The 27,276-nt window shown below is 39.4% G+C and overlaps 1 protein-coding gene across 6 annotated transcripts in view; it reads right to left on the bottom strand.

Annotated features, from left to right (window-relative positions):
- The window catches only part of hecw2b (HECT, C2 and WW domain containing E3 ubiquitin protein ligase 2b), a 297,098-nt gene that overhangs the window by 30,796 nt on the left and 239,026 nt on the right, over positions 1–27,276 (bottom strand). For all 6 annotated transcript variants that reach the window (XR_009445933.1, XM_048533661.2, XM_048533665.2 and 3 more), the window contains one exon: positions 820–949. Coding sequence is in view for 5 of the 6 variants with exons in the window: in XM_048533661.2 (XP_048389618.1) it covers positions 820–949 (130 nt within the window). In the remaining variant the exon portion in view is untranslated. The remainder of the gene's footprint in view (positions 1–819; positions 950–27,276) is intronic.

Genomic DNA, 27,276 nt, shown 5'->3' with positions numbered 1-27,276 from the left:
TTCCTATTTAATTTTACAAGCATGTGAGATGTCAAGTGGTTTAATTGAGCATGATTCTGCCAAGCATAATTTTCATCTGTCAAAGCCACTTAGTGGCTGTTCAGAATCTTCATTATTAAATATAGACATTAAGCACTGGATATGCTGTTTATTTGCCGACATAGGTCAGATTCAGGAATTGTATTTCTTATACAATATTTGAGGTACTTGGTTTCATTAATTCAATATGACTCAAAACAGATTACACTGTTACTCAATAAAAATATTGTTCTGACCGCCTCCGTGTTTGCAGTCATCTAATTACTGCCCTTGACAGAATACAAAAGGAAACAGAGACGGTTCGTAAGGTTGAAAATCTAATTTAGACGTAAATGATTTTTTTTTAAAAGTTGATTTTATAGCAGGACGATAAAATTGAATTTAATTAAAATTATGAAGCAGTTGGCAAATTATTCCATCTTAACTATTCACAATGATGATTCTAAAATGTCAGAGCACATATTAATATGAGAAAATAAGGGGAAGTAGATTAATAGAATTGTAGAACAGGTTAGCAGGAAAGGTTAGGGAGGAGCTAGCTATGACTCGATCAATTAAGAAATTGATGGCATAAAAGAAGAAAATAACAATGTTGTGCAACACAAATTTGTAAAATCAGCAATCTATCATTGCATATACTTCATAAATGTTTGGTCAATGAAGTGACATTTTTCATTTTCTTAAGCAGTTATTTTTTCTATAAAGCATAGAAATCATAATACAATTCATTGACACCCAAAAATGACTTATGACGTAAGAAGCTTCACCCATTTAGCCCACCTGACCAAAGACCTCTTCATTCACAGTAAATGTTAGATCCAGAATATCATTGATGTCATTGTCTTTCATCCACTGCAGACTCTGATGAAATTCCTCATCTAAATATTCCAGGTCACTCAGATCACAGGATCTGGCAAGAATAGGCAAACATGTACGGAATATGCAACATGCTCAATAAATTAATTCAACAGTATCATCATAATATTAATCAGCTCAGTCATATGCATATGCTGAAAAATTATTCTAAAGATTCTAAAATGAAAAGATTCTAAAGCATCCAAACACTACTATACCAGTATTTTCTCGAAGTTGCACTATAGCTTGTAAAGGACCTTTCATTTTAACAATGATTAAAAGGAACAAATTACATGATTAGATACATTAGCAAACAGAAAAAATGCCAGCCAGATATAACCTTCTACTTAGTATTTTATGCTATAATTTCTACAAAATTCTTTGGTTCTTTTTAACATAAAACATAGTAATATAATGAAGGAACAATCTTCTAGGCTTATTGTCAGCATGGAGAATACCTTGATCAAACTGAGTGTTAGTTTTTAAATGCGTTTCAGATGGCATTTGCAAGATCAAGTTGTTTCACCTACACATAACAAAATTTCTATCAATCAGCTCTTAATATAAAGCCATTGCCATTAACCTGCGAAAGCATAAAGTATCATCCTCATCTCAGCAGAAACAATGCAAACTATTACAAACCTGTAAATGGTCTCCAACACAACGTAATAAAATAGCATAGCAACATTGATTTGAATTAGCACATTTTGAATACAAGGAATGCGGTGAGTCAGGTGACAGGAGTGGACACCATCAAGGGCGAGTACTGTTTTACCCGAAATCAGTACTGAGAAAGAAGGATAATTTGTTACTAAGGCAGGATCTCAAGGACATCCATTATAAAGTGAAACGACAGTAACACAAATTCCATTTTATTGCATCTCACATATAGAATAAGTGCTTTACAGCAGAAAACTCAAATTTTAAAATAAAATAATTACTGATTGTAATTTGTACAACACTACAGATCTATATACAATGGGATTAACCGCTTAGATCAGTGAAATAGCAAGGGTTTCCATCTCAATACTTTTCTTGGACTAATTTCAAAATCAAATAACGTCCAGCTTTTATGCAAAACTAAGAAACAACAACGAGGGGCCATTCAACCCCTCAAGCTCATTCTACCACTCAATACAATCATGGCTAACCTGAACCTAACTCCAAATTCATATCAAATAAAAACCAAAAGAACTGGGGATGCTGTAAATTCAGGGACAAAAACAGAAGTTGCTGTAAAAGCTCAGCAGGTCTGGCAGCATTTTTGAAGAAATATTCAGAGTTAATCAAAGTTCTGAGAAAGGGTCACTGGACCCGAAACATTAACTCTGATTTTGTCTTCACAGATGCTACCAGACCTGTTCAGCTTTTACAGCATCTTCTGCTTTTATTCCATATTCATACCACTGTTCCATATCCCTTAATGTTTTTAGTTGTGAAATATTTTATTGATCTCAGATTTTACATTTACAATTAATATCATTAATTGTGATTTGAGGCTGGGCATTTCAAACGTTATCTCTTTCTGAGATTTTCTCAGATTTTACTTAGGCCTAAACACAATCAGAAACTGAATTTTTCTCAAAAGCAGGAATTTGCAAACTCACTGTACAGTTGAATTAAAGGATATGGCAGATGACACAAACATTCGGGGTGTTGTTGATAGTGTAAAGGATGGTCTCAATGACACTGATCAGCTCGTAATTAGATCCAGCAATGGCAGATAGAATTTAATCCGGATAATTGTGAAGTGATGCATTTTGTGAGGTCTAATAAGAGAAGGATATGCAGTCTAAATGGTAATCCCTAGGAATTCTGAGGAACAAAAGGACCTTGGTGTACAAGTCTATAGATTCCTGAGGCGTCAGCAGAGGTATACAGGGTGGTGAAGAAAGCATACTCGATGCTTACCTTCATTAGCCGGGACATCGAATGTAGAAGTAAGGAAGTCTTGTTACAACTTCATAAAACATCTGTCAAGCCACAGAAGGAATACTGTGTGCAGTTCTGATCGCCACATTATTGAATGGATGTGACTGTGCTGAAAAGAGGAGATTCACCAAGATGTTGACTGATGAAAACAGGAGACTCGATAATTTGGGTTTGTTTCTTTTAGGGATGAGGAGCCTGAGGTGGGATCCGACTGAAGCATAGACTAAAGAGACCATGGGAATGCTTTTCCAACGGCAGCCATGTCTGACATGGCATAAGTTTAAGGTGGCGAGCAAGTGGTTTAGAGGAGATCTGAGAATAGTTTTTTCACCCAAAGGGTGGTAGATTTATGGAACATACTGCATGAAAGGGTGATGGAGGCTTGTAAGCTTGCAACATTTAAGGAGCATCTGGATGAATAATTAAAAGACCAGGGCATAGTAGGCGACGGACAAAGTGCAGGTAAATAGGATTAGTATCGTTTGGTTTTTACTGGTTGGCATAGATATGATGGACCGAAGGGCTTGTTTTTATTTTGTATAACTCTACGACTAAAGAAGTAACAGACTCAGTGCTGGGCAGGCAGCCAAGAATCCAAAAATACACTTTTTTTTCAGTCAAACCCCCATCCCATTATTATCATTTTGTGTCTGATGTTAAAGAAAATTCCAGGCCTGGATGGTTGGGCTCTTCTGGATTGGCTGGACTTTCAACTTTTTCTCCACTTTAGAAAATCTTCCACAAGAAGAAAACACAGTCAAGAAAAGAAAGCTCATTAGTCGTAAGTGGTGGATTTGGCTATAGAAATGGCATTGAGCGACAAGAGACATTATTACATTCTCTCCTGTTAGATGTGGTCAATGCCTGAACCTTGGTAATGGTGTGAAATATTACTTCCTACTGACTTACTTAAGCCCGAATGTTGTCCATGCCTTGCTGCCTGCAGGTCTGACCTGTTTCATTATCTGAGAAATTGTGAATGAGACTGAACACTATGCACTCACTGATGAACATCCACATTTCTGGCCCTATGTTGGAGGGAAGTGCAACTTATAATAATCTGCTACATTGCCTGCAAACAATTCCAATTACTGGGAGATGAACAGTTTGATGAAGCTCGCTCTTGCCAGCAATCAGAGCACTCACTATGGGAACAAAAAATATAATGGGTAATTCAACGGGTCAAATGAGAATCAGCTATGGAGCAACAATTCAGCATTCCAGCTACATTGATCAATAGCCGCATTTGTTTATTTGCTTTCCAGTTGGACTTCATGAAATCTCATTCAAGGGCTTGCATAGTAGCAGCCCGACAATTTCTCACATCCTTGCTATTTTTATGCCGCATAGATGATGGCACATAGATGATGGCACATAGATGCTGTCAACAAAGTGCAATGAATGCTAAAAGCTCATTTAGGTGGAATCAATTACAGTCAAAATTGACTTTGATCAATAAACTATTATCTTCACGTGTTGTTTTGAATCCATTCAGGTGAGTAGAATCTATTTTATCATGATTCTTACTTGAACCTTGTCGGCAAAGGCCTTTAAAGTGAAGAAGGTGAGTGGCTCATCAAGCAGTCCCTAAACTCTGAAAACAACAAATGCTGGACATCATAGCAGGTCAGACAAAATCCATGGAGAGACAGCAAATTAATGTTTTGAGTTAAAATTATTCTTCATCAGAACTGAAGTGTGGAGGAGGCAACATTTATGCTAAAGTTGGGGGAGGGGCGAGGTGGTGTGTGTGGGGGTGGTGGGGTGTAAAGCAACAAAGACATACACAGTGAAAGAGACAAGCAGAATTCCAGTCAGAGGGTCTAGACTCGAAATGTTAGCTTGGACTCTCCCCACAGATCCTGTCTAACCTGCTGTGATCGCCAGCATTTATTCTTTTCAGTGCAGATTCTAGCATCTACAGTAATTCAGTCCCCAAACCCTATTCATTTCTTATAGCTGAGGCATTGTTACAGCTGGTAAAGTTCAGTTTCCGATCAGTTGTGATCCTGAAAATGTTTGTATTTGGGAATTTAGGCACATTTGCACTAGTAAAGTTCAAGGGGACCTGTCAGAGATTTTTCATACTAAAGACTGCGACTATATAGTATATTCTTGCAATTGCTACCCATCACTTGTCACCCAAGCCTGAAAACTTATCTAGGTCCCACTGTTTGCAATCTTGGGCTGCTTTGTTATTGACATTAGAGATGATCAGCTAACACTCCTTATTCACTTTGAGACATTGGAAACATTGATGATGCAGTTAAAAATGCTTGAGGGAAGGGTGCTTGCATGAGGAACTCCTTAGCTATGTTCCGGGGGGTTATGATTAGCCTCGGTAACTACATACATCCTCCTTTGGGAAACATGTCATTCCAGTTACAGGAACTTCTTTTGCATTCCATTGAAAAGTGTTTTATATAGAGCTCCTTAGCTTCACAAGCAATAAGATATTACTTTGACATCAAGATTGGCTATTTTCATTTCTCCTTTCGCATTCAGATTGTCCATACACATTTGGATCAAAACCTGGTTGAGATCTACAAAAAACATGTTATAAATTAACTTAAACAGTGTGTATAAAAAAAATTGCTCAGAGATATGGGCAACACTGGCAAAGCCTGTATTATTTGCCCATCCTTATTTGCTCTTGTTGGTGAGCTGCCTTCTTGGACCACTGAAATTCATTTTGATATAGATAAACCTAAAATGTTGTTCAGGAGGGAGTTCCAGAATTTTGACACAGCAACACTGAAGGAGCAGTGATACATTTCCAAATCATGTATTGAGTGATTTAAAAGGGAAGGTGATGGTGTTCCCATGTATCTGCTGCCCTTGATCTTCTGGATGGAAGTGGTATTGAGTTTGGAAGGTGCTGTCTAAGGACATCTGGTGAATTTCTGAAGTGCATCTCATAGACAGTACATACCGCTGCTTTTAGTGACAGTTGTGGAGGCAGTGAATGTCTGTGAATATGGTACCAATTGAGCAGGCTGTTCTGTTTTGGGATGGCATTAAGTTTCTTGAGTTTTGCTGGAGCTGTACTCATCCAGGTAAGTGCTGAGTATTCCATCATACTACTCATTTGTGTCTTGTAGATGGTGGATAGGCTGTGGGAAGTTGGGAGATGATTTACTTGTTGCAGGATTCTGAGCCTTTGATCTGCTGCTGGAGCCACAGTATTTCTATGGCAATGAACTTCTGATCAACGGTAGCCCCCAGGATGCTAATGGTGAGGAATTCAGTGATGGTTATGCCATTGAATGTCAAGGGGTGATGGTTAAATTTTCTCTTTTTGGTGATGGACTTTTCCTGGCACTTGTGAGGTTTGAATGTTACTTGTCACTTATCCGCCCTAACCTGGACATTCGCCAGGTGTTTTGGAATATGGACTATTTCAGTATCTGCACAATTGCGAATGGCACTGAACATTAGACAATCATTAGCACTGTCACCACTTGGCTCACCACCAAGAGCAAATAAGGATGGGCAAATAATACAGGCTCTGCCAGTGTTGCCCATATCTCTGAGCAATTTTTTTTAATATACACTATTTAAGTTCATTTATAATGAACATTCCCACTTCAGACCTTATGATGATGGGGTAGTCATTAATGAAGCAGATGAAGATGGTTGACCCTAGGTCATTATCGAAAGAAACACATACACAGATGCTCTAGAGCTGAGATGACAGACCTCCAACAACTACAACTACTTTCCTTGGTGACAGGTATGATTCTAACCAATGGAGAGTTTACCCCCGATTCCCATGGAGTCTAGTTTTGCCAGACTTCCTTGATGCCATATTTGGTCAATTGCTTACACTTAACATAATCTATAAATAAGGATTAGTATAGTGTCATTTTTGTCACTGTCTGAAGCAAAGGCAAATATATTGATCTTTCATCTCAATGACTGGTGGATCATATCAAGTGTCACATTCCATTGGCTATTTGCAAAAAGAAGGTACCGACCACTCCCAAACAGCCTGCACATGCAAAACGCACAACACAGTGTCCACCATTTGATTCTGCAATTGGGCAATGTTTGTCAGATAATCCTGGATGTGCAAAGAATCATGGTGACAAGAATTTAGGATTGTTAGCTGTGCATACAGTGTGGTGTATTTATGAGTACTAGAAGATATGTACATTAATACACAGACCCTGTCCTTTGCACACAGAAAAAAACATAGACACACCCTTTGCCTGTTTCAACTCAACAAAATAGATAATAGCCATTCAGTGGTTTAGCGTTCAAAGCCATTCACTAACCAATCACATTCAACTGTCTGGTGTAAAATTAAAGGAAAGCCTGGTTGCTTTCTGTCAATAACCATTAATTGATACATTCTATATGATAATACTTCTACCCAATAGAACTTTCCAACAATCAATATTCTCCTCTCATGCAGTATAAATGCTGGTTTTCCCCTTGAATTGGTAATTGTGAGAATTATACTGATAAGAGCAAAATGAAAACATCCTTTCAAAATGAAAAGACAAAATCTTTTTCTAGCAACACAAGAGGTGAATTGTGAGAAGACTTAGTCTAAAACTGGAAGTGGAAATTTACTGTAAAAAGGGTTTCTTCTTGTAACCTGGACATTCTAGGACAAATGGAAATACTTTTTGGGTTCTGGGGGTCCAGGGCTGAATTGTGAGAGTGGTCTGAAGCAAAGACAGCAAAATTCTTGAGTACAAATGCAAAGAAATTGTAAAGTTTAGTAGATCGATCAATTTCATCAAGGTTTGTATGATTGCTATGGAATGCATTTTTAACTGTAGATAAAGAAATGAACTTTTTTTCTTGGTTATTAATAGTCTAGTCATACAGACAATACCTTTGTATTTTTCTTCCATTCCTCCTTGTCAGTTTATCTCCTGCAGTCCTTTTCAAAGGTATAGATTCCTTGCCGAACTCCAGTTGGCTTCGAGTGTCTCAGCTAAGTCACTATTGCTCATGACTGAACTAAGATAAGATATTCACTGAGACAAGACTGATCATGTTCTCCATGACATCTACATATTTGCATTTTCAGAACAGATAAACGTGTAGAAAGCAGGAACATTTCCACCTCTCTAGAACCAAAACTACATCAGCTAATTAAGCCATCCTGCCACCGCGACAGCAAGAGGCACCGGTAGGATATAGGACTAGGAGTCCTATCAAGCTGTACTGCAATTCAATTAGTTCACAGCTGATCACCGACCACAATACCATTTGCCCGCATTATCTTGATATCCCTATATATTATTAGACTGTATAAATCTAATTATTTTTGTCTTGAATATGCTCTGAAATTGATCTTCCACAGATTCTGGGATAGAGAATTCAAATGATTCACCTACCTCTGAGTGAAAGCAAACTTCCTCCTTTTCTCAGTTTCAAATAGGCATTCCCTTATCCTGATATTATTTTCCTTGATATTACAGTTACCAGCTAAGAGAAATATCTACATTCACCTTATCACTGTAATAAGATTTCTATAAGATTCCAAGAGATCACCCTCATTCTTCAAAATTCTAAGGAACAAAGACCCAGTTTTTCCAGTTTATCCCCTTAAAACAATCTTGCCAATCCAAGGACTAATCTGGTGTGCTCCTGCTGCAATCCTCTAAGACAATTATATCCTTCCTTAGATGAGGGAACCAAAAATGTACACGATACTAAAGGATAGGTCTCACCAAGGCTTTATGCAGCTGCAGCAAGACATCTTTACCCTGTGTGCAAATCATTTTGCATTGAAGTCCAAAGTGACATTTTCTTCCTGACTGCCTGCTGTCCCTACATGCCAACTTTAAGTGACTCATGGGTGCAAAAAAAAACAGGGTAGACAAAGAGATCTTACACAAATTTTAAATGGCATATCTTGTAAATAATCAACTGTTCATAATGTTGAGACTCCAAAACAATCCTACTTCTTTAGCTGTGAACAATAGTTAGAAGTTTTACGCTGTCTCAACCTGAATTATGTTTTTGCACTCTCTGCTCTATTATTCTCTATTTAATAATTTTCTAAAAAAAAGATTGAGAGCAACCTTTATTGTAAAATCTGTGAGACAGACCACATTAAGTTCAGCCAATCTAACTTTAATTTAAAGAAATGGGCATAAAGCCATGAGATCTGAACTAATTAAAGAATATTTTGGACTACTGTAATTCCAGTGCTATAATTAGATTCCAAATCAATGAGGCAGCTCTATGTATTATTTGATTAAGCAGTTGGTCATAATGATAATCCCAGTTCGATCACCATCATGTTATCATTTTCATTCCCCGGGACCAAATGAAATGGAGCAACACGTGATATAGATATTGACAGAACTAGTTCATTGTTCCTGAATAAATTTCCACAAATTTAATACACATTCTCATGCTAGGATGTTCAAAAATCTCATCTCCTCAAAATGTCAATGTCGAAATCTCTTTCCTTAAACAGGTACTATTCTTTTGACCTCTTTTACCATTGCTGCTGAAAATGAAGTGTCAATAACTTCTCAGAATAGTTTAATAATTATTTCACCCGAGTTAATCAACACAATAAAACAGATTTGATGCAGAGATAGGACAAAATGCAATTCTGTGTGTCAATCATCTGAAAGTAATAGAAATTCCAACTGCTAAAACTAGAAACAAGCTATTTATTTTTACGATTTGTTTTGAAAAAGTATATCTGCATTCTTATTGAAAGATTTGCTGGGAATGAATATTTGAGTTTTATTTTAGAAATTGTGATTAGATCTATCTATTCAGTTCCACAATAACACACTACCTGTTATCTTAAAGCTTTGGTTTATTAAATTGAACTGGTCAAAGCATCATCACTGATCAAATTTGATACAGACTAGTAACAACTTGCTTTTGAACTGATTAGGTGACATTTATCAGGTCTTTTTCCTCATAAAATTCACACCAGGAAGGGACCAAAATAATTCGAAATAAAAAGTGAATATGAAATGAAAACAGGAAGAAGTTAGTTAACAATGATGGAACAAATGGCAAAAGTAAGAAATAACAGGAAAGTGTGAAGAGAAGACTAAAGATCAACTGCAGGGTCCAAGTAACAAAATGGAGAGACATGATCTGAAAAAAAAGATCTACAGGGTAAATCTAGGGAGTAGCGAATTCAGACAAGTAAATTTCAGATTTAAATTGATGAATAGAGTCTACCTTTTAGAAAACAAAATAGGATTTATCTTATAATCTTGGATACAGTGATAACTATCATTTGGAAGGAAAATAATATTGAACGTCATATTCACCAACCCTCAAATAGCATGATAATTGCCCCGCAGAATGGACTCCCATTTTCTAAACTGAGTGTTCAATTGTGTTTTCATTATAGCTCATTTGATGTGCTGAACTGGCTTTTTTGATTATTTTTCGTTGTCTTCTTATCCATCTGTTTTTGTTCATTCCAGATCACCAGCATTGACAGTTCTTTGTTTTATTTTATTGTTTAATTCACTGCCACATCTCTTCCACATATGCCCATCTTGAAAACATTGCGCCTGTCTCCATGACAGGATATCTGTTTAAATCTTTCTTGTTGTTCACCATCATTACTTTTGTTTTCCCTCCTATACCACAAGGGTATCTGCCAAAGTTTGTTACTACAGTAACATCTCATTTTTCAGTGACTGCCTCTGGATCACACGACCTCGTGTGGATTCCAACTGAGATTTTATCCTTCATGTTTCGAATCCACCCTCGGAGCCATGACTCTCAATCTCTCTCTCCATCAACTTCTGTCCCTCTGAAACCTGTCTGACTCATCAGTTCAACGTTATTCTTAAGCTTGTTCGATGTTTTAGCAAAAAATCTTTTCTCTTCTTTTCAAGCATTAAGGAATTCAAGCTGCAACAACTCAGAGGTACCCCCACACCCATTTGGAACCTTCCTGACAACCTTTGATTCCATTCCTTTTCCTAACCCACATTTTGTCCGGTATTTATTATACCTTCTGGCCTTCTGGTGCTGAATGTTCTGAACTCAGCAAAGATTTTATCTGTGCTCACACTCACCTCAATGAATTCTAATCTGAAGAATGTTCACTGAGCTCAAACAGTTACTTTGTTCTGTCTCCACAGGTGCTGCCAGACCGAGTGAGTTTCTCCAGCTTTTTGTTTTTGCTTACTAGTTTCCTGCTCTCTCCCTCCCTTTCCTTCTAATCATTTGCAAGATGTGGGCATAACTGGCTGGCCAGCATTTATTGCCCATGCCTAGTTGCCCTTGAGAAGGTGGTGGTGAGCTGTCTTCTTGAACCGCTGCAGTCCTCTTGCTGTGGGTTGATTCACAATGCCATTAGGGAGAGAATTCCAGGATTTTGACCCAGCGACGGTGAAGAAACGGCGATATATTTTGAAGTCAGGATGGTGAGTGACTTAAGAGGGGGAACTTGGAGGTTGTGGTGTTCCCATATATCTGATGCCCTTGTCCTCCTAGATGGAAGTGGTTATGGGTTTGGAAGGTGCTATCTGAGGATCTTTGGTGAATTTCTGCAGTGCATCTTTAGATAGTACACACTGCTGCTACTGAGCGTTGGTGGTGGAGGGAGTAAATGCTTTTGGATGTAGTGCCAATCAGGCAGCTGCTTTTTCCTGGATGGTGTGACTTTCCAATGTGTTTGGGCAGTTCTAGGGAATTGTGGAATTTACACCTGATGCTTCCACTAACTCAACAGCTATTTCTTTTAGGAACCTGACATTTGGGCCATAAAGTCTAGGGGATGTGTCAGGCCTTAGTTCCATTAATTATTCTCTTACATTTTTTCTCTGGTGATAGTAGATATCAGAAAATTGCAATTTTGAGCAATTACTTTGCATCTGTCTACATGTTTCAAGTCCCTCCCTTTATTTTGCCTTTGATTTCTTGTTCTCGAGACTTTTTTTTTTGAGTATTTTACCTTAAAAGATTCAAAACGTTTGTTCAAAGCCTGACATTTCCTGCTGTCCATTATTAATTCCTCAGTCTCATCTCTAAGGGTCCAACATTTATTTTAGACATTCTATTCATTTTTATGTAAATGCAGAAGCTCTTACTGCCTGTTTTAGCATTTCTTGCACATTAATGTTCATATTTTAAATTCCTTTCTTTTTATGAAATCATCTTTGCTGGTTTCTATCTTTACAATGTCAGTGAAAGTGTAACACATTCCCAACAAGATAGTCTGAGATCTTATGCAATTCCCTGTTACTCCATGTATTTGTCTCATCGTTCCCATCAATCAGCATGCTGATATTGTCAATGAGGTCACTATTGCACCTTTCTATTCTTTGTAGCACTGGAATGGCACGTCTAGCAGCAAATTAATAAAACATTTCTTCTGTAATGTCCAACAGTAGCAATATACTGCAATATTTTTCAATCACTAATTAATTACTCAGCCATCATTAATGCAACAACATTAACTGAATGTTAATTCTGACTCCATTAATACTAATGGATCAAATTACCATATCCTAATGTATACTTAGTCCATGCATTAACTTGAACAATAGAGGAAATTATCCCATTAAAAGAAAGCATATAATCATAATGGAAGACTTTTCTCATAATTGCCATTGTAATCTGACACTGGAATAACAAAACATGGAATTTTCTCTCTCCACAAATGTTGCCTGACAGGCTCAGTATTTCTAGCATTTTCTATTTTTATCTCAGATGTCTAGCATTTGCTGTACTTTACTTTGGCAATGTTAATGCTCCTACAATGCTTCTTCTCTGAGATATTGAAGAAGCAATAAATACAGAGATATTAAGAATAACGAGTGCAACGTTAAAATTCAGGCATGGCTATTGAAGAGCAAAACCCATACATTGTTTTTCATGTAACAGGCCATGGAAACTTGAAACAATTGATCCTCAAAATGCTGTGAACATTGACAATTTCAAGACTGGGGTAATTAGATTTTTATGGTTTATGCAGAGCATAAAAGGATATGGAGCAATGATGGGTAAATGTATATGAGGTGCACTTTAGATTGAAGATAAGATTAATTACTGAACTTATGAATATGATTAAATTTTACATATGGTTTACAGGACAAAACAGCAGGTCAAAGACTGCTATTTTGAATTTAAACAAGGGGAATGTAGAGGGCATGAAAGTGGAAATTTAGGATAGATTGATAGAGATGCAATAGCAAATATTTAAGGGGATGTTCCATAAGCACAGAATAGATACATCCCAACAAATAAGAAAAACTGCAAGGTATAGAACACCATTCATGGTTAGCTAAAAAAATCAAAGATACTAACAAACTCATAGAAAAGACATATGATTGTGCAAAGTAGGTGGCAGATCAGAAGACTGCACAGACATTAAAAAGACAAAAATAACTACAAGAAGATTAATAAGGGGGAAAAATGTGTACGACAGAAAGTTAGCCAAGATTATAAAAATGGATAGGTAAAGTTTCTTAAAATATTTTTTGAAAATAAACTAACAAAGTGTTAATCCTACAGAGACAGAGTCTGGGGAATTATTACTGAAGGATAAAGGGTTGCAAAGTGAACAGATATTTTGCAGATATTTGCATTCTTCACTATAAAGCAAGTGAGTAACCTTCCAAAAATAACTGTAAATTAGGAATTTAAAAGGAGGGAGGAATTCAATAAAATAAAAACTATGAGGGAAGTAGTACTAAGTAAAGTGATGGAACTGAGAGTTGACAAGTCTTTGGATCTTGATTTTATCCTACAGTCTGAAAAGAAGTAGCTAATAAGATAATTTTCTATAGCTTATTAGATTCAGGGAAGGTCCTTTTAGAATGGGAAATAAAAATGGTAACTCCTTTGATAAAAATGGAAGGGAGACGGAAAACAGGAATCTGTAGATGGATTAGCCTAACACTAGTCATAGGGATAATGTTAAAGATGTTATAACAGGGCACTTGGATTAGTTCAAGGTAACCAGGCAGAGCCAACATGGTTTTGTCAAAGTGAAATCAGATTTAACTAAATTTGTAAAGTAGAATAATGATAGGCACTGGAGTCTGGTAAACAAAAAATGATTGAAATTCAGAGGGCAGCCTCTGTTTGTTAACTCCAACCAAGGCTCTTCCAACAGCACCTTCCAAATTGATTGTCACCATCACCATCATTTAGAATGTCAAGGGCAGCATATACATGGAAACCCTAACCCCTGCAAGTTCCCCTGCAAGCCATTCACCATCCTGCTTGGAACAATATCACTTTCATATCATTAGGTTAAAGTCCTTGGACTCGCTCTCTAAGAGTGCTGTAGGTGTGCCTACACAACATGGGCAGCACCAGTTCAAGAAAGCAGCTTATCGACACGTTTTCAAGAGCAATCAGGGAAAGCCAATAACTGCAAACCAACCAACACTCGTCATGCCTCATGAATGAACAAAAAAAAAGGATCACAGTTAAAAGTATGAAACACTGAATAATGTGTAACCCCTTGCTGAGTCTTGGTAGAGGAGGTGTAGATATTTATCTTTGTATTAGATATGTAAATTATTTTTGTGGGATGCAGATGAAAAAAAAGTTTGAAAGCAAAGAATAAACAGGGGAAGATCTTAAAATATCCAAGTACTTTTCAGATCAAAGGACGTGTTGAAATCGATTGATAATTCTTTAGTTTTGTTTTAGGTCATCCCGCATGTGCTAGGTTGTCTTGGAGATAGACTGCAGGGAGGTATAATCCATTGAATCCCTACAGTGTGCAAACAGGCCATTCGGCCCAACAAGTTCACACCAACTCTCCGAAGAGCATCTCACACAGACTCACCACCACCCAATCCTATCCCTGTAACCCTGCATTTTCCATGGCTAATCCAACTAACCTACACACCCCTGTATGCTATGGGCAACTTAGCATGGCCAATCCACCTAACCTGCATATCTTTGGACTGTGAGAGGAAACCAGAGCACCTGGAAGAAACCTATGCAGACATGGGAGAATGTACAAACTCCAGACTATCACCAGAGGCTGAAATCGAACCCGGGTCCCTGGCACTGTGAGGAAACAGTGCTAACCACTGAGCCGCCCCTATAGGTAGTCTTTTGTTTTGGGTTTAGCTGTTTGTCTTCTCGTAGAAATAGTCAACTTGGAAAACTTCAAGAAGGATGTGGTGTCAACAGCTCGAATAAGTAGTGTGGAGACCATTAAGAATCATTTGGTCCTAGATGGAAACTGTTGGCTTCACAGTCTTCCCAGCTTGTCAGTTTTACTGAAACTGCACTTCCCTTTTTGTATTCACCTTAGAGACAGAAATAAATTTCTGACAGTTTGGGCAGACTGTCCTGGCTTGTTAACACCACAATTCAAAACCAAGGCAGTATTTAATAGTATCTTTTTTTCTTTATTCATTCACAGGATGAAGGCGTCACTGGCTAGGCCAGCATTTATTGCCCAAGCCTAGGCTAAGAGGATTGGTCATTCTAAATTGCCCATGGTGCCCAGGAGTATTTAGGTTAGGTGGGTTAGAAATGTGAAATGTAGGGGAATGGGTCTGGGTAGGATGCTCTGTGGGTCGGCGTGGACTTGTTGGGCCGAAAGGCCTGTTTCCACATGGGAGGGATTCTATGAAATAATAATTACCCAGAGGGCAGCTATGAGTCAACCATGTTGTTGTGGGTCTGGAGTCACATGTTGGCCAGACCTGGTAAGGATGGCAGTTTCCTTCCCTAAAAGGACATTAGTGAACCAGATGGGTTTTTCCAACAATCAACACTGGATTCACAGTCATCATTGACTCTTAATTCCAGATATTTTTATAGAATGCAAATTCCACCATCTGCCATGGTGGGATTCAAACCCAGAATGTTATCTGAGTCTCCAGATTAACAGTCCAGCAATAATACCACTCGGCCATCACCTCCCCTAATATCTCAAATATCTTTGAATATTTTAACCACTTACCCATCAACTGCAAGGGCGTTCTTTCTTTGTCTTCAATTCTGTCTCAGAAATCCCAGAATCAGGCAGGATGATGTAGGTTTTGACCGACAAGTTAGGGAATTTTACACATAATCTGTTGACACTAATTTTAAATTCAACAGATTGCTTTTGGAGTATACTTCTTTTAGATAAATAAGCTGCTTCATTTATTATCTTTATGCCCAAAATAATCTTTCACATCGTATACTGCAATTCTTAAAAAAAACCTTTAAAAAACTGTAGGAAATATAGATAGTACATTTTAGGAAGTTTGTATTCAATTTTAGAACAGGCTACAATTGAACTGATTGATATCCTTTTGCAAAAATCCACAAATTATTTTGTGGATTGACTTTTCAAAATTTTGGTTGGATATTTTAAATGGCTGCATTAGAGTAATGTAAAGCTATCCTATAAAAAATACTACCGCTGCTGTGTTTCCAGCATGGCTGAAATTGGAATATCAGTACCTCTCCTTGGAAAATGATCAGTGTAGTAATATGGTGAAACAGCATCAGACTTTGCTTTCCCCTGAAACAATACTACTGTTCAAGGTGCAAACAGAGCCTTGCAGGAGCTTAAGATCAATTTATCAACCTTCAGACTAGGTTTGTCAGTTGTCACAGTGCCTGACATTGGAGCTGTTCTCATCAATTCCGCAACACACAATCTGCTGGGTAAATTAGAACAAACCTGACAGGCTAGATAAAATAGATAAGACGGCTCAATGATCTTGAAAATGGATGTCACCACAATAAAATAATTTGTATTCATATTGTGTCTTTCATCGTCACGAGGTATCACAAACAGCTCCACAGCAATAAACTACTTTTGAAACGTATCAAAGAGTTCCCAATTCTTTTTAAACTACCGTATGCACATTGAATCTTTTGTGTCCATACAAGACAGCAAAATCTTTAATATTGCATCTGCAGTAGCAGCTTAAGTTATATGATCAAGTCATCAGATTGGAGTTTGAACACACACTCTTCTAAATTAAGAGGCACAAATGCTATGAGTTCCACATATCAGTTTACACATGATGGTCTGCTAGTCAGGATCAATGATAGATAATTAAAGGAACTGTTTAAATAAGGCAAGAAGTGACCCTGAGCCTCAGTTGCTACTGTGGCATTTTGAAGATAGAAAGTGACAATATAACTTATTTTCACATTAACTTAAAAACAATGTCTTCCAATTCCCTTCAACAGAAACAATATGCTGGAATACTCCAGGATCTCAACATTTGCTGATGCTTCACTAGATGCTTTACAAACAAGTTCAATTTGATATTTCATAACACGTTTCAGTATAAAATTATATGATAACTATTCATGTTTTTCCTTTCACAATAAGTTAAAATTAAATGCTCTGTTTGATTAAATTTATCAATGGTTCATTCAGCTATTTGTTGAATTCTCTTTTGAAAGTGATTATTATATCTCCATGCACCACTCTTTCAAGAAGTAAATTCTTGATCATAACAACTCCCTGCAGAAACATGTTTTCCTGCGTTTCTGCCAAATACTCTCAGTCAGTCCCCTTACTGAAACTCATCAGTTGGAAATGACTCCTCCTTCTGCATTCTATTAAAATACCACATAATTTTGTATCTCTCTGTTAGAACTTATCCTGCTCTAAGGAAAACAACACTAGATTCTCCTATCTCTCCATGTAACTGAGGTGAGGGGAGGTGATCCAGAGACCCACTTAACATTGTGGGGAAGCATGTTCGAATCTCGCCACGGCAGATGGTGAATTTGAATTCAATAAAATATCTGGAATTAAGAATCTAATGATGACTGTGAACCCATTGCCGATTGTCAGGAAAAACCCACCTGGTTCACTCACGCCCTCTAGGGAAGGAAACTGCTATCCTTCTTACTTGGTCTGGCCTACATGTGACTCCAGACCCACAGCAATGTGGTTGACTCTGAACTGCTCTCTGGGCAATTAGGGATGGGCAATAAATGCTTCTTAGCTGCAATATCCTCCTTGTTAATGAATTTTAAAAAACTGTATTATTGTTACCCTGCCAGCAAATATTAATTTCTATAGAGTCATCGAGTTATGGAGACACAGAGCCCGGGAGCAGACCCTTTGGTCGAATCAGTCCATGCTGATCATAATTCCAAACTAAACCAGTCCCACATGCCTGCACTTGGCCCATTGGCAAGGAATGATTAGGGATAGACAGCAGGTTATATGCGAGGGGAATCAAGTCTCACAAACTTGACTGGGTTTTTTAAAAAAGTAACAAAGAAGATTGATGAGGGCAAAGCAGTAGATTTGACAAGGTTCTGCATAGTAGGCTAATTAGTAAAGTTAGATCAATGGGATTCAGGTGAGCTTACCAATTGGAAACAAAATTTGCTTAGCAGCAGGAGACAGACAGTAGTGGTGGAGGGTTGGAGGCCTGCGACCAGCAGTGTTCTACAGGGATTGGTGCTGGGTCCTCTTTTGTTTGTCACTTATATAGATGATTTAGATGAGAATATAGAAAGCAGGATCAGCAAGTTTGCAAATGACATCAAAAGTGGTGATATAGTGGACAGTGAAGAAGGTTATCTAAGATTACAAGGAAACCTTAATCAATTGGGTCACTGGGCCAAGGAATGGCAGATGGAGTTCAATTTAGATAAATGCATGGAATCTTATTTTGGTATAACAAACAGTCGTGACTTATACAATTAAAGGTAGGGCCTTGGGCATAGAACAGAGAGACCTAGCAGTTCAGGTATATAATTGAATTTTGCATCACATGCCGATAAGGTCATTAAGAAGGCGTTTAGCATGCTTGCCTTCATTGCTCTAACCTTTGTGTATAGGAGTTGGGATGTCATGTTGAGTTTGTGCAGGTTGTTGGTGAGGTTATTTTGGAATAGTGTGTCCAGTTCTAGTTGCCTTGACATTTTTCCTGAACGTATGCCCCCAGAATCAGACATAAATCACCAAATGCGTCCTATCCAGTGACTTATCAAGATTTTGCACAACTCACTTGCTTTGTTCTCTATGGGTTTGTTTATCTTATTTTTCAAATATCAACTAAAATGCACAAGAGTGCATTCTCCACTCCCTTTGAGGTAGCCAGTGACTCAGTGGTTAGCACTGCTGCCTCACAGTGCCAGGAACCTGGGTTCAATTCCACCCTCGGGTGACAGTGTGGAGTTTGCACATTCTCCCCGTGTCCGTGTAGGTTTCCTCCCACAGTCCAAAGATGTCCACACTAGATGGATTGGCCATGCTAAATTGCACATAGTGTTCAGGGATGTGTAGATTAGATGGGGTTATGAGGGATGGATCTGGGTGAAATGTTTTGAGGAGAGGTGTGGACTTGTGAGCCAAAGGGCCTATTTCCACACTGTAGGGATTCTATGATTAAAATAACGTTGTTTTCATCTTAGATAATGGGAACTGCAGATGCTGGAGATTCCAAGATAATAAAATGTGAGGCTGGATGAACACAGCAGGCCAAGCAGCATCTCAGGAGCACAAAAGCTGACGTTTCGGGCCTAGACCCTTCATCAGAGAGGGGGATGGGGGGAGGGAACTGGAATAAATAGGGAGAGAGGGGGAGGCGGACCGAAGATGGAGAGTAAAGAAGATAGGTGGAGAGGGTGTAGGTGGGGAGGTAGGGAGGGGATAGGTCAGTCCAGGGAAGACGGACAGGTCAAGGAGGTGGGATGAGGTTAGTAGGTAGCTGGGGGTGCGGCTTGGGGTGGGAGGAAGGGATGGGTGAGAGGAAGAACCGGTTAGGGAGGCAGAGACAGGTTGGACTGGTTTTGGGATGCAGTGGGTGGGGGGGAAGAGCTGGGCTGGTTGTGTGGTGCAGTGGGGGGAGGGGATGCACTGGGCTGGTTTAGGGATGCAGTAGGGGAAGGGGAGATTTTGAAACTGGTGAAGTCCACATTGATACCATATGGCTGCAGGGTTCCCAGGCGGAATATGAGTTGCTGTTCCTGCAACCTTCGGGTGGCATCATTGTGGCAGTGCAGGAGGCCCATGATGGACATGTCATCAAGAGAATGGGAGCCCAGCTCTTCCCCCCCACCCACTGCATCCCAAAACCAGTCCAACCTGTCTCTGCCTCCCTAACCGGTTCTTCCTCTCACCCATCCCTTCCTCCCACCCCAAGCCGCACCCCCAGCTACCTACTAACCTCATCCCACCTCCTTGACCTGTCCGTCTTCCCTGGACTGACCTATCCCCTCCCTACCTCCCCACCTACACCCTCTCCACCTATCTTCTTTACTCTCCATCTTCGGTCCGCCTCCCCCTCTCTCCCTACTTATTCCAGTTCCCTCCCCCCATCCCCCTCTCTGATGAAGGGTCTAGGCCCGAAACGTCAGCTTTTGTGCTCCTGAGATGCTGCTTGGTCTGCTGTGTTCATCCAGCCTCACATTTTATTATCTTGTTTTCATCTTATCCTGACCTTGCAAATATTCGTATGTGTACATTGTCAGGTCTCCCAGTTCTTCAACCCCTTTACATTGTACCTTTAGTTGATATTACCTCTCCTCATTTTTCCTGGCATAATGCATCACTTCACAGTTACATTTCATCTAACACATGCCTGTCCACCGCAACAGACTATGTCCTCTTGACATTGGCTAATGTCCTGCTCACCGTTTATTTCTGAGTTTTGTGCCACTTGTGCAAACTGTGAAATGACATGTCAATCCCAAGTCAAAACCATATCGGTCACTACTGTATAATTCCCTCCATGTGGAACAAGACAGATGTATTATGGCACAGAAGGAGGCACTCAACCCATTCTGTCTGCATTGGCTATCCAATGAGAATTATAGCTTAGTACCATTTTCCTGCCTTTTCCCCAGACCCTTGTACGTTGCTTCTATTCAATAATCATCTGTTGCCCTCTTGAATGCCTCAACGTATTCTGCTTCCACTGATAATCTATCCCAAAACTAAGATTCTCATTTAGTTAAAATGTTTTTTCTCACATTACATTTGCTCGGTTTGCAAGTCACCAACTCTTTGCCCGTGGTCTTGATCCTTTTAAGCAAAAGCAATCTATTTGAATAACAATCACTCTCTCAGGTAATCCTGTGCTCGACTCATCATAGTCCATATGTGGCATTTCATCATTCATTTTCTCACAGTCCGTATACATAACAGCAACCATACTAACTTCTGGGTGTGGGTGTGTGTGAATGAGAGAGAGAGAGAAAGAGCGAGGCGGCGGGGGGGAGACAGGGAGTAAGTTTCCTGAAGACAATACAAATAAATAGGGCTACAGGAAAAGGACAAGCTGAATATCCCTTGAAGAGAGTGGGCAAGACACAAAATAGAAGTTTATTGGGATATTCCCCACTTGCCTGGATGGGTGCACCTCCAAAATACTAAAGAAACTCATTATCATTCAGGACGAAGCGGCCCACTTGATGGGCACTCCATTCACTACGATAAGAATTCACTCCCTCCAACAACGTTGCGCAGTGAAAGCATAATGTACCATCTACAAGATGCACTGCACCAACTCACCAAGGCACCCAATTGCAAATCAGCAACCACTGAAGCAGCTGATATCTGAAAACTAACCAAGATCCCCTCCAAATCACGCATCTTCTTGAAATCATATCACTATTCTTTTACTGCTGCTGGGTCGAAGTCCTGGAATTCCTGTGCTGACAGCCTTTTACATGTCCCTAAATCACAGGGACTACTGCAGTTTAAGAAAGTAGCTCAGCACTTCTTTCTCCAGGGCAATAAATGATGACTGAGCCAGTGATGCCCACATCATATGAATGAAGAAAATTAATGGTCAAAAGTTGTGATCTGATGTAATAGGAACTGCAGGTGCTGGAGAATCCAAGATAACAAAATGTGAGGCTGGATGAACACAGCAGGCCAAGCAGCATCTTAGGAGCACAAAAGCTGACGTTTCGGGCCTAGACCCTTCATCAGAAAAGCTGACGAAGGGTCTAGGCCCAAAACATCAACTTTGGTGCTCCTAAGATGCTGCTTGGCCTGCTGTGTTCATTCTAGCCCCACACTTTGTTATCTTATAATGGTCAAATGTTGTCTGTTTGGTGTGTAACCATTCTAAGATCTACTCTATATATTTACAATTGCCAGTTAATCTTCTCCCAGGCCAAAGTAAGTAAATGTTTGCCTACTGCTGACATTAGGCTGATGGCTGACTGACCTGTAGTTGCCAGCTTGGTACCTCTTTCCTTTTTTTGACACAAAGGTGTAACATTTGCTATCCTTCAGACATCTGGCACTTCACCTATATCGAAACATGATTGAAAAAATATGGCCAGAACTTACAGTTTCCATCCTTACTTCCAGTAATTTATAATGCATCCCATCCGCACTGAGTAACTTTGCTAATTGGAATATTTCCAACCTTTTGCCTATTTATCATTTTCACCTAATTTCATTTTACACAATTTATCTACCACCTTCTCCTTTACTGTGACTTACTCACAGATTAAAACATGTGACTAAGTGTTAATTCTAAAATAAATATTTAACTGATTATTAAAAGGGTTGGGTTGTGGGGGTTACGTTTGGGTATCACGGTGGCTCAGTGGCTAGTACTGCTGCCTCACAGTGCTCGGAACCAGAGTAGAGTTGATGCCACTAAAGGCTTCTTTCCACAGTTGATCATTAGTGACTGCCAGATGCCTCTAATGATACTCTTGCAGTATTAGACAACTCTGTAGTGAAAACTGGGCATAAAAGGCGTTCATATTAATCATTCTAACAATATAATCTGATCAAAAGATTCTTTTTCGCAGCTTTTTAAAGGATTGTGATTACTTCTGTACAGTTAGAAAATATCCCTGGAGCCTACAATAAGTTCATGTTAAACTGCCTCGAAGGAAGTTCATGTACTGTATCAAAATAATATCATGGAAAATGAGCAGGATAAATGACCCAATAAATCAAATCAGAAGGGACACTTAAAGTGGGAATGCATGCAGTTAGAGATATGAGAGACTTCTTGTATCATTTTCAAAGAAGGAAGTTTGGCATTACCCTGTGGAATGAGACGAGCAATATTTTTTAAGTGATGGCAATTTCAACGGAGTTCAACATTGGCAACTTTTGCAGAAACAATATAAATGGCCATGATTGCTATCTCGGGGAGTTTCCATTGATTTGATGTTACAGCAAGTGATCTGGAAAGTGCTCATGAAAATGATCACCATTCATTTGTAACACTCCAGGAAAAATAATAAATCCAGGAGATTTTCACAATGTTTACATTCTATGAATGATCCAACTATTTCCAATAACTAGGCTCAAGGTATTAGTAAAACTGGTTGTCCTGAAGGTGGACAAACAACCTGGACCAGATGGACTACACCTCAGAGTTCTAAAGGAGATAGCTGAAGAGATAATGGAAGCATTAGCGGTGATCTTTCAGAAATTGCTAGAGTCAGGGAGGGTCCTACAGGGCTGGAAAATTGCTAACGTGACACCATTATTTAAAAGGGGAGTAAGGCAAAAGATGGAAAATTACAAGCTGATTAGCCTAACCTCGGTCTCGGTAAGATTTGAGTCCAGTATAAAGGATGAGATTTATGAATATTTGGAATTGCATAGTAAAATAGGGCAAAGTCAGCACAGTTTCATCAAGGGGAGATCATGCCTGACAAATCTGCTAGAATTCTTTGAGGAAGTAACGAGCAGGGTAGACCAAGGAGAGCCAATGGATGTTATCTACCTGGACTTCAAGAAGTCCTTTGATAAAGTATCACACAGGAGGCTGCAGAGTAAGATAGGGCCCTATGGTGTTAGAGGCAAGGTGCTAGCATGGATAGAAGATTGGCTGCATGGCAGAAAGCAGAAAGTGGGGATAAAGGGGTCTTTCTCAGGATGGCAGCTGGTGTCAAATGGTGTTCCCCAAGGGTCAGTGCTGGGTCCACAACTTTTCACTTTGTACATTAATGATGTAGATATAGGATCTGAGGACATTTTGGCTAAGTTTTCAAACGTTACAAAGATAGGTAGAGGGACTGGTAGTATTGAGGAGATGGCAAGGCTTCAGAAGGATTTGGACAGGTTAGGAGAGTGGGCAAAGAAGTGGCAGATGGAGTAAACATGGGAAAATGTGAGGTCATGCACTTTGGTAAGAAGAATAAAAGCATGGGCTATTTTCTAAATGGGGAGAAAATTCAGAAGTCTGAAGTGCAAAGAGACTTGGGAGTTCCTGTTCAGGATTCTCTCAGGATAAACTTGCAGGTTGAGTCAGTAGTCAGGAAGGAAAATGCAATGTTGGCATTTATTTTGAGAGGACTTGAACATAAAAACAGGGATGTACTATTGAGGCTTTATAAGGCTATAGTCAGGCAACATTTGGAGTATTGCGTGCAGTTTTGGGCCCCATATCTCACGAAGGATGTACAGGCCCTGGAGCAGGTTCAGAGGATGTTCACAAGAATGGTCCCAGGAATGGAAAGTTTAACATATGAGGAATGTTTGAGGACTCTGGGACTGCACTCATTGGAATTTAGAAGGATGAGGGGGAATCTAATTGAATCTTTTAGAATACTGAATGCCCTGGACAAAATGGATGTTGGGAAGATGCTTCCATTGGTAGGAGAGTCGGGAACCCAAGGATACAGCCTTAGAACAAAGGGAAGGCATTTTAGAATGGAGATAAGGAGACAAGGAGAAACTTGTTGAGCCAGAAAGTGTGAATTTATGGAATTCACTGTCACAGGAAGAAGTGGAGGCCAGGCCATTGAGTACATTTAAGACTGAGATAGATAGGTTCTGATTATCAAGGGGATCAAGGGTTACGGGGAGAAAGTGGGAGAATGAGGTTGAGGAACTTATCAGCCATGATTGAATGGCGGAGCAGACTCAATGGGCCAAATGGCCTAATTATTGCTCCTATGTTTTACGGTCTTATTATTTTCTTATTAGAAGCTCTGCAATCAGAGATAAACCTATCGAAATCCTGGATAGGCAAATTTTCAGATAGGTAATAAATCTTCCAAACATATTGGTTGGGCTGTGACTAATGAATATTCTCTGAAGTTTAAAAGTGCATTTCTGGATGCTCACTCAGGATCAGTGTAATTACTCAAGATTCTTTGGCTATTTTACTACCATACTTTCAAAAAAAAACCTAAACTTGAGCCGTTTGTAATGTGACTTATAATACAATCCAGAAAATTTGTCAAGTGCAGCTGTCTTTTTGGTGAGAGTCCGAGCCCTGGTCAGTTACATTAAATTACAGGCCCAGCAAAGGGAGCTACTATACAACGACCTTCTTTTGCAATAGTAAGCCAACATAAATTATTCATGCACATTTCATGTTTCTTCCATCAGAACCCAAATGCTTTTGCCTTCTGTGAAGTAAGCAGCTCAGAATTAACTGGTGGATACTGGAGTTAACTCATTTTGCCTTCAGACAATTTGAAGGTACATTGCTGTTTAAGAGAGAAAAGGGCTCCTTAAGGGTGACAAAGCTGCATATTTGTGGAACCACAGGAGGTAGATGAGATACCAAATGAGTATTTCATGCCTGTATTTACTGTGGAGTAGGATATGGAAGCCAGAGAACTTGGAGTAATAAATAGTGATCTTGAAAATAGTCCACAATACAGAAAAGGAAGTCCTAGACATCTTAAAATGCATCAAGGTGGATAAATCCCCAGGACCTGATCAGGTGTAGCCCAGAACTTTGTGGGAAGTTTGGGAAGTGATTGCTGGGTCCATTGTTGAGGTATTTGTATCATTAATAGCCATAGGTGAGGTAGATGAAGTTTGATTTCAATAAACGTGAGTTGTTGCATTTTGATAAGGCAAACCAGGGTGGGACTCATGCACTTTATACTCGGGCCGTGGGGTGTGTTGCCAAATAGGGAGACTTTTGGGTGCAGGTTCTTAGCTCCTGAAGGTGGAATTGCAGGTAGACGGGGGGGTGAAGGTGGTATTTGGTACGTTTGACTTTCTTGGTCAGTGTACTGAGTATAGGAATTGGGATGTCATGTTGTGGCTGTACTGGGCCTCAAGGTGGCACTGATAACACCGAATATAAGGTCATGGACTGATAGGTTTTTGAGAAGTCAGGCTGACTCTGGAGTCATTTAAAAATGTGCGAGTGCCAAATCTTTGATTCCTGCTCCAGTCCTTGCAAAATTTTCACCAGTATGGGATAATGGTGCAGTTAAAGAATCTGCAATTTGTATTCATGACCCAGCCACCTCCATTGACAAGGTAGACACTTCATAGACCTCCACAACAGCTGTAAAGTCAGGCCAGCTTCTGGCTGGCATGTGATTCATGGTCCATCGCAGGTATTGTGAGCCAAAGTCTGTGGATGGCAAACTTTTAGAAGCTAACTTTATACATGACCCCAGTGGCAGTTCTATGCCTCCTCATAACTCCATAAAAATGTTAATCAAGCAATGTAGACATCCCAGACAATAAAATGAGAGGCTGGATGAACACAGCAGGCCCAGCAGCATCTCAGGAGCACAAAAGCTGACGTTTCGGGCCTAGACCCTTCATCAGAGAGGGGGATGGGGTGAGGGTTCTGGAATAAATAGGGAGAGAGGGGGAGGCGGACCGAAGATGGAGAGAAAAGAGGATAGGTGGAGAGGAGAGTATAGGTGGGGAGGTAGGGAGGGGATAGGTCAGTCCTAACCCCTCCCTACCTCCCCACCTATGCATGGATCATGGGTGAAATTGTGTGAGGGGCGAAGGACAGAGGACAGAGCTGTTTTTAATACAATAAGAAACAAAGGCCCAGAGAAATGAAGCAGGCATACAAAGTACCTCACTGACATGAGTGCCTATGATCTGCGTCTGGGGTTGTTCTTGCCCTCACCACCCTGTAATGATGACTGCGCATAACAGTGCCTACTGAGTTAGGACTTCTTAACCTACATATCATGATCATGAAATTCCAAACCCAGATATGTCTGGAGAACTCAAATGCATAACAAATCAGCTGCAATGAAAGCACTGCCTAACGTTAACCCAGGAACAATGTAATTACTAAGAAACTGTTGAAACTTTACCAACCTAATTTTCTCCCGCTTCAGAGAATAGAAATCAAAAAAACTACTTTTAAGATAAACACTTGTTCACATTGAATGTTGCCCAGTTTTGGAACACTTTGAAATAAAATGCAGCAGGCTGCATTATTTTTGTTTCTACAATGGAAAGATACAAATCAAATGTAAAACAAATAGGAACAAGATAAATGATCATCAGAAAGAAAAATCACCCCACAGAGATAAGGCGAAAACATTCAATTATTCAATGCAACAGAGCTTGTCTTATCCTGCTGAAGACAGAAGAATACCTCCAAGTAACCACTTCAGAAAAGTAAGTCTAAAAAAACATTATCAATGCCGAAATAAACCAGTAATCTTTATCCCATCATTTGGCAGAAATAGATGGAGCTTTTACATTTTTCAATACAAAACTAAATTTGCTGTAACGTCACCCATGTATCCCAATTCCTCACCTGTTTATCTGAACTCTAAAGCTTGATGTTAGCCTATTCACCTTAAGGAATCTTTTGAAAGGGCTGCAATCTTAAA

Source organism: Stegostoma tigrinum, chromosome 7, assembly GCF_030684315.1.
Source record: "Stegostoma tigrinum isolate sSteTig4 chromosome 7, sSteTig4.hap1, whole genome shotgun sequence".
Taxonomy (NCBI): domain Eukaryota; kingdom Metazoa; phylum Chordata; class Chondrichthyes; order Orectolobiformes; family Stegostomatidae; genus Stegostoma; species Stegostoma tigrinum.
Note: the sequence above shows the minus strand (reverse complement) of the source record. Positions and strands in the feature narration are given on the sequence as shown.